Source organism: Rosa chinensis, chromosome 2, assembly GCF_002994745.2.
Source record: "Rosa chinensis cultivar Old Blush chromosome 2, RchiOBHm-V2, whole genome shotgun sequence".
Lineage (NCBI taxonomy): Eukaryota > Viridiplantae > Streptophyta > Magnoliopsida > Rosales > Rosaceae > Rosa > Rosa chinensis.
Genome location: NC_037089.1, coordinates 82627931 through 82647852, shown reverse-complemented (window position 1 = coordinate 82647852; position 19922 = coordinate 82627931). Strand labels below are relative to the sequence as shown.

At 37.1% G+C, this 19922-nt stretch overlaps 1 protein-coding gene across 1 annotated transcript; it reads left to right on the top strand.

The window, feature by feature from the left end:
* The first annotated feature begins 2589 nt into the window (after positions 1 to 2589).
* Positions 2590 to 3930, top strand: LOC112185210 (putative nuclease HARBI1). Its single transcript, XM_024323415.1, has one exon. The coding sequence runs from the start codon at positions 2590 to 2592 to the stop codon at positions 3928 to 3930; it is 1341 nt and encodes a 446-aa protein (XP_024179183.1).
* Positions 3931 to 19922: the final 15992 nt, after the last annotated feature.

The following is a 19922-nucleotide window of genomic DNA, read 5'->3' as shown; positions in this document are numbered from 1 at the left end:
AGTTTCAATCCTGACAAAGGGCCATAGCAGAGGCTGATGATCGATCACAAAAACAAAAATAAATTAAATTCGTGGCCGGTTCGACCTGAGCATGGAGCTCGCATATGAGAATTGGTAATCTCTTAGCTGAATTCATTGACCATGGTATGAGTTTGCTTAACAAGCCAAGGTAGGGGTTTGCTGCGTTCAATGAAGAATTTTCTTTTCATAAAACTTATGTTTTTACCCACTTATCATGTCAATCCAAAACCTGCATGGAGTTTGCGTCATTGTGTTGAGTACAGCGGGTTGGCCTTTCTCAGTTTGGTTAGATATGAATATATATATATATATATATATATATATATATTATTTATCCAGAGCGAGACCTCACTCTAAAATTAAAGTGCGAGATTAGAGTTTATGGTCATTTTTCGGTCTCATATCTACATCTTGACCGTTCAGTTTTTAGGTACTAATGTATAGATCATCTCTACAAATTTTCAGCCAAATTGATGATCTTTAAAGTATCTAACTCGCTTAAACCAATAGACGAACTGAATCTGTCCAACCTGAACCGTACTACCTTTAAGGCAGTTATTAATGTCTTAACGACCATCAATTTATCTGAAATTTTACAGAAATGATCTATATATTAGTGTGTGTGTGCGCGCGCGCGCGAGCGTGTGTGTATATATATATATATCTTTTAAGTTTTTCCTCGTTCTAGCTCTCTCTCAAAGAATTTCTTTCTTGCAATATATATATAAATATTGGGTGTATGAATTGAATCAATCTAGCTTAATGCTTATTGCATGGTGGGTATCACGCACATGATGTCTTATATGATTCTTGTAGGTTATTTGATTTAATGTATGATGTTAAAATCAATGCTTATGTTTCTAGCTAGTTGCTTAGAGAAATCTGTGTACTATTTGATTTACATGGTTATAATTGCTCCTGTTTTTGTAATTGCATGCAAAGCATATAGGGTGTTTGTATGTTTTAAATGATTATGTTGTATAAATGTATATCTGTATATTGTTGATTCAAGTACTGATTTTCCATGTACAGCTCCATGGAACGGAAGATTGAATATTTGAATAAGCTATGATCAATGGAAGCAGTAGGAAATGAGTCTTATTTAATCTTCTAGCTTTTCACTAATTTTTCTAGCCCATGTGTATACGTTGAATTATAAGATAATGTTTTGGATTGATATTTGTTTGCGAAGCCTGACGTTAATGTGTGATTGTGATATTGCAGCGCGCTGTGGAGGAATTTCATGTTATTATATAGCTTGGTTTCAATTTCAGCTATTCATTACTCAATGTTGGACATTAAGGCGCTACAACAGCTTAGACGGGGGGCAGCTTTAGTGGAATTGCAACCAAGCTCAAAACAAGTCACTTAACATTTCATGGCAACACAACTTCCAAATAGATTAGTGATATGCTTTTTTGTTTCACTGTGTCTTTTCTTGTTATTTGGCGAATAACACCCGGCGGGGGTAAAACCTAGCATATAACACCCAGCATCGGGTAAAACCCGGCATATAACACCCGGCGGTGGGTCATACTTGGCATATAACACCCAACGGGGGTAAAACCTAGCATATAACACCCGAAGGAGGGTCATACGTAACATATAACACCCGACAGGGGTAAAACCTGGCATATAACACCTGGCCGTGGGTCATACCTGGCATATAACACCCAACGGGGGGTAAAACCTAGCATATAACACCCGGCGGGGGTCATACCTGAGATATAATACCCAACGGGGGTCATACCTGGCATATAACACCCGACGGAGGGTCATACCTAACATATAACACCCGGCAGGGGTAAAACCTGGCATATAAGAGCAAGTTCACCCGTAGTCAAGAAAAGGCAAAGTCGAGAAGTCAAGAATTCGACCGGTCAAGCTACTATTCACTGCCACTGGACCTGGGTTTGCACCCGTTTTTTTCTTGCCCGGTCAATACTGTTCACCTTTTTTACTGTTCATGTACTGCTCACCCAAAAATCACTGTTCACAGGCAGATTTCACTGTTTAAATTTACTGTTCATACGTTTTTTCAAATTTTTTTTTTTTAATAATGATTATTTATGGATCATTAATGTCATAATTATGCAATTTACATTTTTCAAAAATATTTTTAGGTGGACAAATTATGAGCCACCGACACCGACATTTTATCTTGAAATAAGTGAAAGACCAACCGACAAATTATGAGCCACCGACAATTTATCTTGAAATGAGTGAAGGCGCACAACGGACAAATTTCCTTGAAATGAGCGAAGGCACAACGGACAAATTTCCTTGAAATGAGTGAAGGCACAACCGACACTTTTTGAACGGACCAGATCATTTGCATACTATTTAATCTAACGGTTATTGTTGATGTAATCTTATCTAAAATTTCAGATGAGATTACGTCGAACCAGGAGTGGACACGTGTCCTTGAAGTCTGATCACTTTTTATGTGAAAATTGTAAATAAATTGAGCAAGAGCAGCACACCATTCCTCACAAGCTGATATTCACAAATCTCATTCGTTTTCATATTCTCCAGATCCAACACATTTCCTCTCCTTCCCTCCTTTCAATGAAGAGATTGTGGGCTAAGTATCGACAATCTCGAGATGAAGATCTTGAAGAGCTGTGTACAACTAATGCTCTTGTGGTAGCAGCAGTCGCTGAAGCTGAAGCTTCCTCCGGATCACGACCACGGGGTTCTCAACCGGGGCGTGCACCGAATGAGGAGCGGTTTAGGGAATCAAGAGGGAAAGACATGATACAAGATTACTTTGTGGAGCGTCCAGTTTTCAGTGAAGAGATATTCCGGACAAGGTACAGGATGAGTCACAATTTGTTCAACCGCATCTCCAGTGATCTTTGTGGTACCGACCCGTACTGGGTCCAGAAATCAGATGCTGCAGGCAAAGTCGGACTACTTCCCCAGCAGAAGCTGACATGTTCCTTAAGAATGCTTGCTTATGGTGCAGGGGCAGATCAATGTGGTGAGTATTGTCGGATGGCGAAATCTACCTCCATTCAGGCTCTGAAACGATTTACAAGAGGAATCGTTAATCTGTACGCGGCAGAATACCTCCGGGCACCTAATCCGGCCGACCTCAGAAGACTTCTCACCAAAGCTGAGAAAAGGGGCTTTCCGGGGATGATTGGAAGCATCGACTGCATGCACTGGCAATGGAAGAATTGCCCAACAGGTTGGGCTGGAGAATACAGCGGTCGAAAACATGTGCCCACTATCATCCTCGAAGCAGTCGCTTCTTATGACACATGGATATGGCATGCCTTCTTTGGAATGCCTGGATCATGCAACGACCTCAACGTCCTTGCTAAGTCCCCGCTGTTTGACGACGTCACTACTGGTCGAGCCCCTCGAGTCCAATTTCAAGCAAATAACAGGAATCACAAATTAGGGTACTATCTCGCTGATGGTATCTATCCGCAATGGGCGACTTTCATAAAATCAATTCCAAGGCCAACACGACCGAAGGATCTGAAGTTTTCCCAGGCTCAAGAGGGGTACAGGAAGGATGTCGAAAGATGTTTCGGCATTTTACAGTCGCGCTTCAGTATTATTCGAGGAGCTGCTCGTGGCTGGGAAAGAGATGACCTTCATTTCATCATGCTGACGTGTATTATATTACACAATATGATAATCGAGGATGAAAGACCAGATGACAGCGATGAGGATTTGGAGTCCGATGAAGAAGAGGATAACAATATGAAGCCCAGGTTGGCCCAGGTTTGGGAAGGACCGACTGGTCATGACTTCGATCCTGTTGGTAGAGATGGTTATTACTTCAACGGATTCATGGATCGATATGATGCCATTAGAAGTGCAAACAGTCACTCAAACCTTCAAGGGGATCTGATAGAGCATTTCTGGAACGTTCAAGGCAACATGGAGATCTAGATCATAAATGAGCATTTTTTGGAATAATTGGCTAATATCTATGTTTTGTTATGTTTGTGTGCTTTGAATTTGGCTTGTATTATGTTTTGTAAAGTTGGTGTGCTTTTAAATTGGCCAATGTCTATGTTTTTTATGTCAATGTGATTTGAATTATGTTTATTATGTGCTATGATTTTTAATATAAGGTGTGTGCTTTAATAAGGGGAATTTCCAAATACAACTTTTATTTCCTTAAATTGTCGCTTACATAAATGAAAAATTAGGAATAAGTACAATACAATTACAAACATGCAGATTGTGGGCTAATTATTTAAATCATAATCCTCATCCTCTCTAGAAATCCAATTTGTGTTTGAAGGCTCATCATTAAGGTTAGGGTTGGTGGAATCACCCGTAGGGAAATTAGAAAATTGTGGTTGTGTAGGATATCCCCCGGGGTAAGGTGGTTGCGGATAGTATCCACCGGGGTAAGGGGATTGTGGGAAACCACCGGTGAAGGGAGGTGGCGGAAATCCACCGGTTAAGGGAGGTTGTGGGAATGCATCGGGGTAAGGTGGTTGCGGGTATGCACCGGGGTAAGGAGGTTGTGGGTATGCACTACCAAAATTTGGTTGTGGGAATGCACCACCAAAATTTGGTTGCTGATTGTATCCACCCATAGAAGGTGGCGGCTGCTCTTCAAGATCTTCTTTCTCCGCTATCTTCTTTTGTTTTCTTGACCAATAACGCTTTTTATTTGGCGTCATTTTACTTGTATCAATCTCCATAATACGCTCTTCCCTCTCTTGATTTCGCTCTTCCCTCTCTTTAATTCGATCTTGCCTTTCTTGAAGTAGGAGTTGCTCTTTTCGTAATTCGATTTGCAAGAGGATACATGCTCTTTTCTCTTCCTCTTGGAGACTTCGAGCGAATTCGTCATCGAGTTTTTTCTTGCCCTTGGTTGCCTCTATTTGGTTGTTCGCTATACTCTCGAGACTGTTTGACAAAGGACTTTGATCTTTCGCTGCCTTCTTTCCTTTCCGTATTGCTTCTTTCGCAGCCTTCCTTCCTTGAGCCCTCACATTAGGATCTGCAGTTTCACCTGCAATTACCTCATCTACATCCATGTCCAAGTTGATGGGGGAATTTTCAGCAATTTGTTGTGTGCGCATATGTTGATTTCCTTCATTTGATGTTCCTCCAGATGTATGGCTAGGGATGTCTTTAAATTGTGCAAAGCCCTCCACAGCAACGTAACTACCAAAGCTCTGAAAATTGTGTTTTTTGTCCTTCCCAGTTTTTCTCTTCATCCCGGTATGCCACAATTTATGTGCTTCATCTTGCTACGTAATTAAAAAAAAAATGCAATTAGTACAGATAGAACGATATTATGAAGGGTCATCTATTATAAAAGTCATAATTTTAATAAGAAATTATCTCACCGTTTTGCGTTAAAAATCAATAATTACAAATATAAACATCCTTGTAATTACATTATAATTTATCAATTAATTATTTTAATTGTAACGAAAAGCAAGTTACTACAATTAAAATGATATTATAATTAATAATTATTTATCAAGCCATATTTTACTATAATGTATCAATAAGATTTATCAACAAATATAAAGGTCATAATTTTAATAAACCACTATCTCACCGTTTTACAATAAAAATCAATAAGTACAAATATAAACATCCTTGTAATTACATTATAATTTATCAATTAATTATTTTAATTGTAACAAAAGGCAAGTTACTACAATTAAAATGATATTATAATTAATAATTATTTATCAAGCCATATTTTACTATAATGTATCAATAAGATTTATCAACAAATATAAAGGTCATAATTTTAATAAACCACTATCTCACCGTTTTACAATAAAAATCAATAAGTACAAATATAAACATCCTTGTAATTACATTATAATTTATCAATTAATTATTTTAATTGTAACAAAAGGCAAGTTACTACAATTAAAATGATATTATAATTAATAATTATTTATCAAGCCATATTTTACTATAATGTATCAATAAGATTTATCAACAAATATAAAGGTCATAATTTTAATAAACCACTATCTCACCGTTTTACAATAAAAATTAATAAGTACAAATATAAACATCCTTGTAATTACATTATTATCTATCAATTAATTATCTTAATTGTAACGAAAAGCAATTACTACAATTAAAACGATATTATAATTACTATATTATTTATCATGTAATATTTTACTATAATGTATCAACAAATTAAAAGATTTATCAACAAATACATACCTCATCAACCGCATTCGAACCGCTCTTGTACCAATGTTTCGCTTGCCTTAATGCACAATGCCACTCAAAGAGTTCTATCTTCAAAATTTTCCACCTTCCCTGCAAAGATTGGGCTGATCGGCTCTTGGGCCAATTTGCGTCAAAGTGTCGCTTCACGCGCAACCATAAGTCGTTTTTTTTCTGATTTGTGCCCACAGCAGGACATTGGCCTACAACTTTCCAAGACTTGCACAATTGAACATCTTCCTCATCCATCCATCTCCTTTTGTCTTGGGTAACCTCATCTTCATTTTGATCTCCCATTTGTTCGGCCATAGTGGATAATGAAAAATATGGATAATGAGAGCTATATGAAGAGTAGGAAGGTGTAACTATGAACTCTAGTATTTTGGGTGTGAGATGTTAGAAAAAATTGTAGGTATTTATAGAGAAATTTTTTGTATGATTTTTAGAATTTTTTACATATTTTTTTCTGCCCGTTTTCTTACCGTTACCTATATTACATTCAGATTAATTACTAGCCATCAGATCCATTTTTACTGTTCGGTTGGAAGGCCCAGATTTGTTGACCGTTGGGTTTAAATTCCCAAAGCAACCAACGGATACTTGCCACGTCAGAGCCCACCCTGCCTTAATTGTCGCTAGGCGACAAAAAATGGCTTCCTCTCCTGTGATTGGTCCGTGCTCTGCACGATCCCTCACTGTCGCGTCTCTCTATCTGTTGTAAACTGTGACGTCAGCCACGTTGTAGAGCAGGCCGAGGTGGAAGCATGAATTTGGGCACGGGCTTGACATTTTGACTGGGCAAAGAAAAGGGCACCAGCTTGACATATATCTTGCCCTTGGTCAAACAAAGGCAAATCATGCCCAGGCAAAACAGGCCCGGTGGAGGTGAGAAATTCTGCATGCCCGGTCAAACTGATGGAATGATGAGGTGGTGCCCGGGCAAAAGAGCACCGGTGCACTTGCTCTAACACCCAGTGGGGGATCATACCGGTCATATAACACCCAGTGGGGGATCATACCTGTCATATAACACCCAGTGGGGGGTAAAACTTAGCATATAACAGCCGGCAGGGGTGTCATACCTGGCAAATGAAGCATAATCAAACAAAATGCTGAAAAAATGAGCATATACAACAAACAATTGCACAAAACCCCACGACAAAAGATACCACCACACAATGTCATTGAGAAATTATTTTAGTTAGAAAATTCAAGACTTTTGATTGCTTCTAATAATATATGTGATTTATAGGGAATTGAATCGTAATCTTCTCAAGGACTCATGGCGAAGGGTTATATAGTAGCTATTTAACCGATGACGTCATTGATAAGCGAATGCAGTTTGAATTCTCATTATTCACTACACCAATTTTTCAATCAGACGACAGTTTTTCACTGTCGTCTGATTATAGAGTTTGCTGTTGTCTATCTCAATGCCGTCTGATACATAATCAGACAATACCAAAAAACTGTCGTCTGATAAAGTTTACTACAACAGCGACTACTATATTGTCTGTTGTCTGAATACCACGAAGAACAACAGCAATAATACTAAAAACTGTCGTCTGATAAAGTTTACTACAACAGCGACTACTATATTATCTGTTGTCTGAACACCACAAAGAACAACAGCAATTTGTACCAGAACTCTTGTGCAAAGTAATTTCAGTTGGCAGACCCTGGAAGAATGTTGACGTGTAATGAATATTTAGAGAACATTGATTTGTACAAAAACTGTTGTCTGAATGAAGCTTGTAGATCAGCAATGTAATTGAATACTATTGTCTGACTTTGAACAAGACAACAGGAAAACTATTAAAGCTATTGTGTGTCATTGCTTCAGACAACAGTTTTTTCTTTCTTTTTTCTTTATGTTCGTTTGTTAGACAATGGTTTGCGATTGGTATTGAATTGTCTGAGATAGAAGAGAAGATATACACAATTGAACAACATATCCTTGATTCCAAAAACCATTTCATTCCAGTATTCGTCCCAACATTTACACAGGAATTAACCTTGCCCAAGTGCCTATATCTTTTTCATTAGCTTAACAAGCTTTCAAGTTTCATGAACATTACATGATAATAAAAAAGAATACAATTTGCTCGATCTCTCAAGATATAGTTGTAAGCAAAATCACTGCAAGCTTGAAGCCTATTCCTTTGGTGTTGTACCACTAAGATAGTTGTAAGCAAAATCACTGCAAGGAAAGAAAAGTAGATGCAATTAATAAATTGTCAAGGTATTGAGAGCATCATGATCAAATACTAAAGCTCTTATAAAAAGTAGATTGCAATCTCTAGTCACCAACTTCACGCTCTACCTTAGCAAGAACGTGCAAGTTTCATTGCAGCACAGGCATCATCTAGACAATTGTGTGGAGAACCTTTCTTTCTAACTTCATAGCCTAACACAGTCTGACGCAAGAAAAAGAGATATATGCGACAATAAACCATGCATGTGACAGGTTCTAGTCAAATCATTGTAATGGACTAATTAATGGATTCCATGGTGCAAATAGGAAATGTAAAAGTGAATTAACAGGTTTATCGAAACTTTCCTTGCACAGATTATTCAAGGAAGGTTTCTAGAAATAGGCCCATCCAAATATCTAAATACATATGCGGTATCAATCACCATTAATATATGGTCTATCTTCAATGCTGAAAACAAGAAAAACGTCATAATGAAAAAAACAAACAAATGAAACAGATCTGAAAAAAGAACACATAAATGTATAAGTAGACTGAAAATCCAGAAGGCAAAAAAAAAATTATGGATTGATTGCAACTCAAAACCAACTTACAGAAACAACAATCAACTTACCCTGCAGGTCATTATTCAAACTGTGTCCAACTAAAATAGTTCCATCTGACAACAACTTCTTGAAGGATTTCTACAATACACACCAAGAATTGAGGTGAAAAAATGTTAATGGATTTAACCCTTGAAACCAATAAACAACCATTATACCTGTATATCAGCTAAAGTACATGTAACACCAGCCAAATCTGCAGCATACATTCCTGTAATAACAGTTCTGTAATCAGCAACTTCTTTCTTGGGGTTTACTCGTTCATCTAGTTTGACCTGAAAAGACAAAGTATCATATACAAGGGACTTGAAAAGGTCTAGGTATTAACACAATATCTTCTGAGGTGGACAGCAGTAATATCTCTAAGCACCCTAGTGCACATCTTCCAACGCAGGAATCCCTTCTTTATCTCTCACTGCCTTCAAGATTCACAAAAGGAAATGTAGTTAGAAATGGTGAAGATGGTGAGGATTGTCTTGCTACAAACAACCTTATGGCAGCTGCTACTAAGTAGAGTAAGTGAAAAACAGAACACTAGCGAATACTAAAGTTATAACTTCAGAAGATTGAAAAGAAAGTGAAAATAAATGAGAAGATAAAACCATATATAAAAAAAAAAAACCAAATCAATCCATTTGAGAATCATAAAACCATAAGTACACATTCTATGTATATCTACATTTAGAGAGAGATAGAGAGAGAGAGAGACTGAGTAATTGACATTACTTTCTGTAATTTTCTATTTACAAGAAAAAAAAAATAATAAAAAAGGGAATTATATGTGTTCCTGGAGCTGCTACCTTTGAACTGGTGAACATGGGCACCAATTTTTCTGAAGTCTACACTTGGTTGCACTTTGTGCAATGAAAACAAAAAAGGCAAAACCTCATGAACAACAAAATCGAAGTATCCAAAAGCAAAGCATCAGCACAAAACAAAGCAACCCAATCCAAAAGATATAAAGACAGATTGAAAAAGAAAAATCTTGGGGCCTCACACAGCTCTGGTGATATAATTGAGAAGCTTCTCAGAATCATCAAAGAACAAAGACACCACTTCCACAACAAAATCTGGGTTGCTCTCATCTTAAAGCTGTTAAAGCTGCAAAACTTGGCCATCCAAAAGCCCCTTCTCTCCCAAAAACCCACCAGGAAACAAAAATGACCAAATAAAATCAAGAACACAACAACAATCAAAACAAACCCATCTGAAAATTATTCATAAATCTCAACATTAATTTTCTGTTCCTTACCTCCAGAATTGACAGAAGCTTGCAGCTTCAACATACTCTTGTATCTGCAAAGATCCAAGCACAACTTGATAAGCGAAATAACTAGGACTCAGCATCCAAACCAATTGGAACTGACATAATGAAATCGAACCAACAGCAAGGCAGCAAGAGCAATTAGAACATTCATTCATTTAATCAAGAGGAAAGCAGCAACTTACCCAAGCTTGAAAATTTCTGAATCGAACCAAGTCTCCAAGAGCAAGATCAGTTGACCACGAGCCCGATACTTCAACTGAAAACCCATAAATTAATGAAAGAGTGAGACACAGATCGATTGTAAACCCAGAAAAGATCGATTGAAAAAATTAAACCCAGAAATTCAATTCAACCCAAAAATTCATGAGAGACAGAGAGAGTAAGTCAAGGAGAGAGGTCGTGCGGCTGTGCCGGAGTCCGCAGAGAGAGAGAGAGAGAGCCGGCCTTCATGTTTTGGTTTAACCCAGAACCCATCTTCGATTTGGTTTAACACACAAAACCAAAAGAACTCATCTTCGATTTGGGTAGATTGGGTTTTAAGTTTCAAGAGACAAGAGTTAAAAAAAAAATTAAAAAAAAGACTGAGACGCCGACCCGCCCAGCACCGCCTAGGCCGCCTAGGTGGCCGACTTTCTGCTCGGAAGAGAAGGAAGCGATGGTGACCGTGGAAAGAGAGCGGGAGAGGAAGGAGGAAAGGTATAGGGTTTCGGGGAAGAGCTATTGTTGAAGATAAAGTGAACGAGATAAAAGTGGGAAATCTGACTTAAGTGCCCGCGTATGTGAAAATTTTCAACTTAGAGTTTTCCGCGTTTTTTAAGAAGGGCGCTAGCATATATATATATTGAATCCTAAAACTCAGACAACATCAATTTAAGTACATTGTCTGATGGAGAATAGCACAACAGACAACTAAAAACTGTTGTGTGAATTAATAATCAGACGACATCTATTTCAGCCATTGTCTGAATTAACAATTAGACGACATCTATTTCAGCCATTGTGTTAATAGTAATTGCACAACAGAGAAGTAATAACTGTTGTGTGATTAAAACAATCATACAACATCTTTTCTCAACCATTGTGTTAATCAATCTTGGACAATACCAATGTAATAACTGTTGTTTGAATCAATCTGTTGTCTGAATTGATTGATTCAGACAACATCAAAAAAATAACCATTGTCTGAATTACAATTGCACAACAGCAATGTAACAACTGTTGTCTGATTCCAAAATTCAGACGACAGAAATATTCTTGCTGTCGTTTGATTATTTCAGACGACAGTTAAAATGTTTGCTGTCGTCTGATATGTGTTGTCTGATTGAAAAATTGGTGTAGTGATTATCTTAACTTTATCATAATATTCTAATTGATGTTTGATAAATTTTGTTTAAATCTTTATTTATTTGAGGTATAGAATCGCTGTTGCTATTTTTTATTCTTATGGACTAACAATTACTATGCCAAAAAAGCTATCAGACAACAGAGTTCAGACGACACATAAATTAAATGTGTTGCCTGAATACAATGAGAAACCATGCTTGTTTCATTTGGAAGATATGATTAGATTCAGACGACACATAAATGTCGTCTGAAAATATGGAAATTTTCTTAGTTGAAAGTTTAGATTTCCCTCCAACAAGATTGAGTCTTTTCCCTCCCAAATGGGCAAACCCTATCGGTGACTAGTCAATGGGGTGATATTCAGACAACAGAGCCAAGAAATTTTGTTGTTTGAATAAGGTGAGTTTGACTTTTTTTATATTTTAAGTCTCTTTTGACATAACACAAAAGCTTCATGTTTTTCATTCCCACAAACATTACCTCTGTCTAAAACTCTCGAATCTTACAGCATCTTGAGGAAAACTCAGCCATCTATATCTCTAAAAAATCGGCCCTCTCTCAAATCTAAGAATCCTTACCCAAAATTAATCTCTCCTTCAACCCCGAGATCCTTGCTGTTTGCATGCATTCGAGTCCCGCTCAATGGAGTTCTCCACCAGCGACTCATGAGATTAGAGGAAGCTGGACTATTCTATTTTTGATAGGATTATTGGTAAGCATTTTGCTTCATTTAGTTTAGGGGTTTTGATTGAGTTCAGTGTTCCATTTTAGGGTTTTTCTGGAAATTGATTTGGGGTTTTTCATTGCAAATTCGATGTAGTTGTTAGGTCTTTCTTTGATTGAGTTTCAATTTTGCTTCATTTAGTTTACGGTCAACATTCAAAACGACGAATAAAGAGATTTCGTCTCTCATTCTTTAAACCGGAAAGTCTGAAACCCAATCCTCTCTCAATCCCCTTGATTCAAAACTAAAAATCCGACCTCTCAAAATCCTCTCTGAAACCCAGTCCTCTCTCACCCAGATTTCTCTCCTAATCTCCTCGACGAATCGATGATTGACGGCGGTTGCATGACGGGCAGCGACACATCACTTCTCTTGGTCTCTCCTCGAAAGACAGTCTTGATCTCTTGCTCCACATCACTCGATATCTCAGTCTTTAATTCAAAAATTTGATCAGTTTACTAGGTGGGTTTTGATTACTAGGATTGCTTTTGATTGATTCAGACGACACCTTTCAGACGACAGTATGCAATTTTCTGTCGTGTGATTGAATTTTTTTTTTCAGACGTCGTTTCTGTAAGAGCTGTTGTGTGATAGGGACTTAGAAATTAGTTCAGAAGACGTTTAAGATAAAAACTGTTGTGTGACGCTCAAAAAAATTGAGCGGCAAGTTTCCCACCGTGTTAGTGGTGCCAAACCCCATATGAAACCCAAATTTTTCTCCAACATGTATTGATCAGACGATGAGAAATAATATAACTGTGGTCTGATCAAATAGTTTCACAAAAAGGAAGGAGTTTTCCCACCACCAGTTTTCTCCAACTCGCCAAATGGGGATGTCAAGTTAACACGAGACAAATCCCAAATTTAAAATTTATGCATTCAGACCACATTGTTTTTAATTTCTGTTGTGTGATCGAGTCCTTGTCTAAATTGATAGGGCATTTCCAAAGTGGCTTGAAACCCTAACACTCAAACAAAAAAAATAACAAAACAACAAAGTCAAAAAAGATGCGAGTATAAGGGAAAAAAAGAAGAAAGAAAAATGATAAAACAGATCCAGATCTGGTTTCCTCTCTCGTTCTCTTCCTCTCGTCACAGGGCAGACACACAGAGAACCTCATTCCATTGTCATCTTCCTCCGTCTTCCTCTTAGGTAACTCATCTATCTTCATCTTCTTATTCCTCACTCATGTAACCAAACCCGAGACCTAAACACTCGCCGCACAGCCTCTCTCCGTCTCTCCTCTGGGTCCTCTCTCTCTCCGGCATGGCCTTTTCTCTCTTCGAAGGTGACGGACTGACGGTGGTAACTGGTAAGTCTGGGTTTATGGGTTTGTGTTTTTCACTCTTTATGAACTTCAATCGATCGGTCTCTTACAACGACTGCTTTACTGGGTTTTCAGTTTGCAGTGTCCTTAAGAGTCAAGGCTCAAGCAGAGTTCTGGGTTCTTGAAGGCTTACTGGAAGGCTTGAAGGCTAGGTTCAATCGATACTTCGATTTCAGATTCTTGAAGGCTTGAAGGCTGGGTTCGATTTCAGATTTCTGGGTAAGTTGCTTGGTTACTCACTTTACTTACAGACTTGAGGGTTCGATTTCGGATTTGGATTTCTGGGTAAGGCTGGGTTCAGTGACTTCATTCGATACTTCCAGTCTTCCATTTCTGGGTTCGATTTCAGTTTTTCCAGTTTTGTTCATACTTCATAGTTGTTATTTGTTAATTTGTTATTACTATCTCATCTCTCTCTGTGTGTAGTTACTGATATGATCACCAATTATTGAATCAGTCTCATCGTCATAGCCATGGTGGAGAATTTCTTGACTGGAGGAGAATTTCTTGGGGAATTCATGAATCTGGAGGAGAATTTTTTCCAGTATTTCCAGGAAGACGAAGAGCACACTACCTTCCCCAAGCTCCCTGTCCCTACTACTTCAACTCCATTTGACGATTTCACCCTTCATCTGGTATCTCTCTCTCTCTCTCTGATTTCTATATAGTCTGTATTTGATGGAGTTGGTGATAAGGTTGTGGGTGTGTTGGTTGAATATAGCTTTGGTTGGTGAATTGGCAGGTGGAGCAGCACAGAGAGACATTGGAGGAGACCACCCAAAATGGGTTCAGGCCTTGGAAGTGGAAAAGTCCATTGAGTCCAATTCCCAAGAGAGTGAGTGAGAACCCTTTTCTGTACTAATTAACAATGCTTGTTCTAATCCTCACTGTAATTCTTGGAGCTTAGAGAATTAATCTGCTCTGCTCTGCTCTTTGCTCTTGGTTTTTCTAGTTTGTTTTTCCTGCTCGTTAGTTGGTTTTTTACATGTTTGATAAAATGACCCAATTAACTTGTTGTTTGCCACTGCTGCGTTTCATGATTCAATGATCCATATGCTAATAGTTTGAGTGGTGTTTTGCAATTAACGAAACAAATAGTTGACTGGGTAAATTTGATGTTTTTCGAACAGAAAAATGCTGGGGATCCACTGAGGAATGGAGGGTAGGTAAATTTTCTAAAATGTTCTGTAAGTTAGCTTCAGTGCGTTAATGGGTGAAGTGTCTAATGTTGATCTCTTGTTGATTGATTGACTAGCTATAAGCGTAAGATCATGAAGTCCAACTATCATGAAAAATCTTATGTCAGAAACCAACTGCAACATATCCTGGGAAATCTAGGACCTGAATGTCCGTTCTTTTTGAAGTCTATGATACATTGTAATGTTGTCCATGGCTTTAGTTTGGTAAGTGTAAGTCCCAAAGAAATTTCTTGTGGAAGGTCGTTGCTATTACTAAAGTTGTGGCTGTTGGACAATGAAATTTTGTATGTTGATTCTTTGTTTTCTTCATTTGGCCTAATTGAGAAGGCACAACTTCTCACAGGTACATCCACTGATCCACCGGAGTAGAAAGACCATGTCAAGCAGTAAAAAAGTCAAGATATGTTTCTGTAATCTGTTGCTAGTTTTTGTAATATGCAAATGTTTCTTAATGAAAAATATGTGGTATTTCCATTGATACGGATTCCGTTGATACATTTTTTTACTTGGCTTAGCATGAGTATTTGTTGCTACATTTTAAAAGTTTGTTGGCTTAGCATGAAAAATATGTGGTATTTCCATTGATACGGATTCCGTTGATTCCGTTGATACATTTTTTTACTTGGCTTAGCATGACTTTGGGACTGACTATTCAGGCCTTTTCAAAGCACTTTCTCATATCCATTATACTGTCCGTTTTGCTACTGCAGAGGTTTTATAGAAAATGCAAGTTTTATGGGAGTTGCTTCAGGATTGGCAAGAGGAGGTGCTCCATCATCTTGGTTAGCTATTTACAAAGTTTGTTGGGCTACTGGTGGCTGCATCATCTTGGTTATGTGTTGAAGAACATCCTCAAGATGTAATGTATGCAATTGCTCATGCCCTAGAAGCTGTGAAGTGAAATAGGCTAGAAATGTATTTTTGTGCTCCAAAGTGACAATTTCAAGTGCATTTCTTCACTTATTTTGCTAGTGGAGTTGTATAGATGTGCTCCATATTTTGGTGTTGGCATGGAGTAGTACAGTGCTCCTTTTTGGCAATATTGTGTAATACATTTCAGTATAATTATGTGGATTATAACAATATTAGATATATATTGGTATTTACTATTCATATGGTAATTTTGATTTCATTTTCTGCTGTGCGTACAATGTTCACAACAGGCATACAATAAAAACTGTTGTGTGAGACTACTAATATTGATCACAAATGCAATCAATGTTTTAGTTGTGTGAATAACAGTCACACAACAGTTATAACGAAAAAAATGACTTCTGAATCACAATCACACAACAGTTATAACGAAAAAAATGACTTCTGAATCACAATCACACAACGGGTTCTTAAGTTGCCCGTCGTCTGAGTGATGTTCACACGACAGTTAATGATGTCGACAAGCTATCGACAGCCTGTCGACATGCTATCGACATAGATGCCGAGTTCTTCAGACGACAGTTCTCTAAATCGTGTTTCATCAGACGTCAGCGAGATATACGACAGTTACCTCCGCATCAGACGACAGTTTTTAGCCGTCGTCTGATTCAATTTTTGTACTAGTGATTGCTCTAAATCTGGAACTGAATAAACCCAGTTCTTGGCTTATTCTATTGTTATGTTTATAAATATATATGATTATCTATACTATTATTACGAGAAGAGGCTTTGTTAGTCAAAATCAAAAATTTTGACAGATTTAACCCTGAAAGATTAAAAAACTTTGAAAACAAATTAAATCACAAGGGTAAATATGACAATTTCAAAATGGATTTTTATTATAAAAAAAATAAAAAATAAATTTTCACATCTCCACTTTTCTCTCCCACTATTTTCTCTCTGCAATAACTGTTTTATTTTATTTATTTTTTTAATTTTTCTTTAAAAAAAAAAATCTATTACACATGTAGAGCATGTATGAAGAACGCTAGTATGAATTATCACAAGTGATGTTATTTTGTTAATCTGTTATTCTCAAAGGGAAGTGATGTTATTACAGAAGCCAGGCAGGGAGTGTTATTCTGTTTTGAACTTTTGATGGCATTTGAATTGAATCAATTGATTACTCTTGTTGGTTTTGCAGTCCATATATCCACTTAGTAATTAATTCTTCTTCCTTGCTTCTACCTTGTGAGTCCTGACATAGCACACGCCCATGTAGAGGCTTCAGATCCACTGACCCACCCATAATTTTGTCCACATGGAATGGAATGGAATGGAAGGGAAGTGGAGACAATGAACAAACCACATTTTCCACCCACCCATTCACGTCATCTCCTTCACTTGACATCTTAAATTAGCCTTAATTCTTCTCTTCCTAGTGTTTTGTATCAGTAAATGTAATGTCTCGTGTTGGGTTATGTTTTCTTGCAACTTGGTTTATTTGGTTGTTTTCTTTGATTATTTATTTTTCCTTTTGGTTAGTTCGTTAGAGGCATCTAGGTAGCACTTGTTAGTTATTTATGTATAAACATAAATATAATTATATATTTATTTAAGTCCTTAACTTTATTAGGGGAAAAAGAAATAGAGTAAGTTATTCTTGACTGAAATAGTTTTGACGTTGTAATTGCAGGAACAAAGTAAATACAGTTTTGGAGAAGGAAAACATACGTAGAAGTGAGGGATTTAGCCGCAAGAGAGGTAAGGGTGATGTGCTTCATTATGTTTCCACTACTTGTACTTTAGAACTCCTTAATTTAGCAATGGAATTGAGGAAAACTTTGTCTATGAGTTAGGTAAATAATTGACGTGTGTGCAGTTTGGGGGAGGAGAAGATTTTGACAAACAATAAGGTATCTCCCTCTTAGGGTTAATTAGTTTCTGTTGTTTGACTGTTCCTTGTTGCCTTTTGTATCCCTTGCATTATATTTTGAAAAGAGAATTAAGTTTGGTTTGGGAGAATCTGGGTTTTCTGTTTATATTGTGCTGTACGACCTTTGCCAATGTGTTCCTGTATAAAAACTTCGTATTTTGGCTAGAATTTTTTATATGTTAAAATAGACGTCATAGTCGTTCTTTTTGTTAAAATTACATAAAAGTCCAATTCGTTTTGAAGTCTACATGATTTTCTCAATTTGGGATAGAGGTACAGGATTTTCTGCCGACAGAATTAAAGAATGCCTTGCAGTCGTCAGTTGAAAGGCCAAATGATTGATTTCAGTCATCAAATTTTTGTGTGATGTTTATCTTTGTGTTTAGTTTGTTTTTACAAATTTTCAAGAATTTATATCTTATAGTTATTTTTATAAAATTCGAAGATCATCTGAACCATGCCTGTTTAAGTGGAGAGATTTGTTTATGTTGTGGTTTGAAGAGAAACTTTTGGGGTTCATGGAATGATGGTTTTTCTCTCAAATTTTTAACGTGTTCTAACTGTTGATTTTTAAATGGTTTTGTTAAATTTCAATAATTTTAAGATGGTATTGAAACCTATGGAGTTTTTGGAATTCCCATTGATAGTGATAGTTTTATTTCTGGGCAGCAATAGTGGTCGTTTTTGGAAAATTATTTGGACTAGTTTTGGCTCTTCTTTTGACTTGATATTTTTAGAGTAGATACTTGAGGTTGTTTAGTTTTATTTTGTAAATTTTTCAAGGAGTGTAGCAAGTGAGATTTTACATTTGGACATAGGTCCTGCTAAGGTGGTTTTAATGCAGATTGTAAGGTTCTAGTTCGTGTCTCATTTTGAGTGTTTGTTTACTTTAGGCTGAGAAATCTCAACTTAGGATGCCCTGCCGGTTGCTAGTATAACTTTTTCAATTGAGGAAAGTAATTCTAGACTCTTCCTGGGATCACAATAAACATATATGTGCTATTGTCTTGTTGTGGTTTATATGTACGATGTTTATGCATGTATACCATTGTGTAAACTCCTAGTTGGTAGTGAAACTAAGTAGATGTATATACGTACATAGTGTATACATATATAGATATTTTTGAGGCAAATCCCGTCTTTCTTCAACTCTATACTGTTTTTTTTTTAAGTTTAAATTTTGAAAAAGTGTGTCATCTCTCTTAATTTAGTCTTGAAACTCTCTCTCTTAGGTCACACATTATAAAAAATGCCATTACCAATTCTCTGATTTTCCATAAACTGATATTCAGAAGCACTGGCATTATATATAAATGCAGCACAGACCCTCTTATGTGCCATCTAGGCAGTAGCTTGAGAGAGCCAAAAGACAAAGCATTCTTATTCTTTTGTGCATTCTTACCTCAATTCTATGGATTCAAATTGGACGCTGTCATGTGTTGTTGTTAGTTGTTACTGACCTGTACTTGGAATTATTGATTCAGTGTTCTTGACCTGTACTTGGAATTATTTACTCTTTAGGTTGGAGATTGTGGAATATCAAGAATCAATCACAATACTTTGGTATCTGGTTCTGTGTGAGGAAAGCTTCCATGGATAACACTAGAATTGTTGAACGGTAGCAGTAGCCGGGTTTATGAAGAAGGTTAGTAGGACTTTATATATTTTTATATCCTATATTGCTGCAAAAGGAAAAAGGCATCATTTGCTAATGAAATTAGCATTCTGGAATCATTATGCCAAAAAACGTATCAGACGACAGGCAGAAACTGTTGTCTGATTTGGAGTACCACCGTTGTAGACCGAGCCGTTGTTTGTTGAAAATTCAGACAACGGTGGAACACAGTTGTCTGAGAAACATACAGACAACGTTTATGTGTTAAACGTGTTGTGTGATACTCGACAGATGGCTCGGCAGATGTCAGGCGCACCTGCGCGGCAGTTGTGGCGCTGCCTTCAGACAACAGTGCTAGTTTTGAAGCTGTTGTATGTTGAGCTTCTCAGACAACAGACTTTTATTTTGTGTGTTGTCTGACTAATATTCAAACTTCAGTTCTTGGACTATATCTGTTGTCTGATTAACTTTGGGACAACATAATTCAATTTCTTCTGTTGTCTGATTAACTTTGCGACAACAGAGTTTAATTGCTTCTGTTGTGTGAGTGTAGATTAGAAGACAGTGATTTGTTAAAAACCGATGTATGATATGAATGATTGCAGTGTGATATG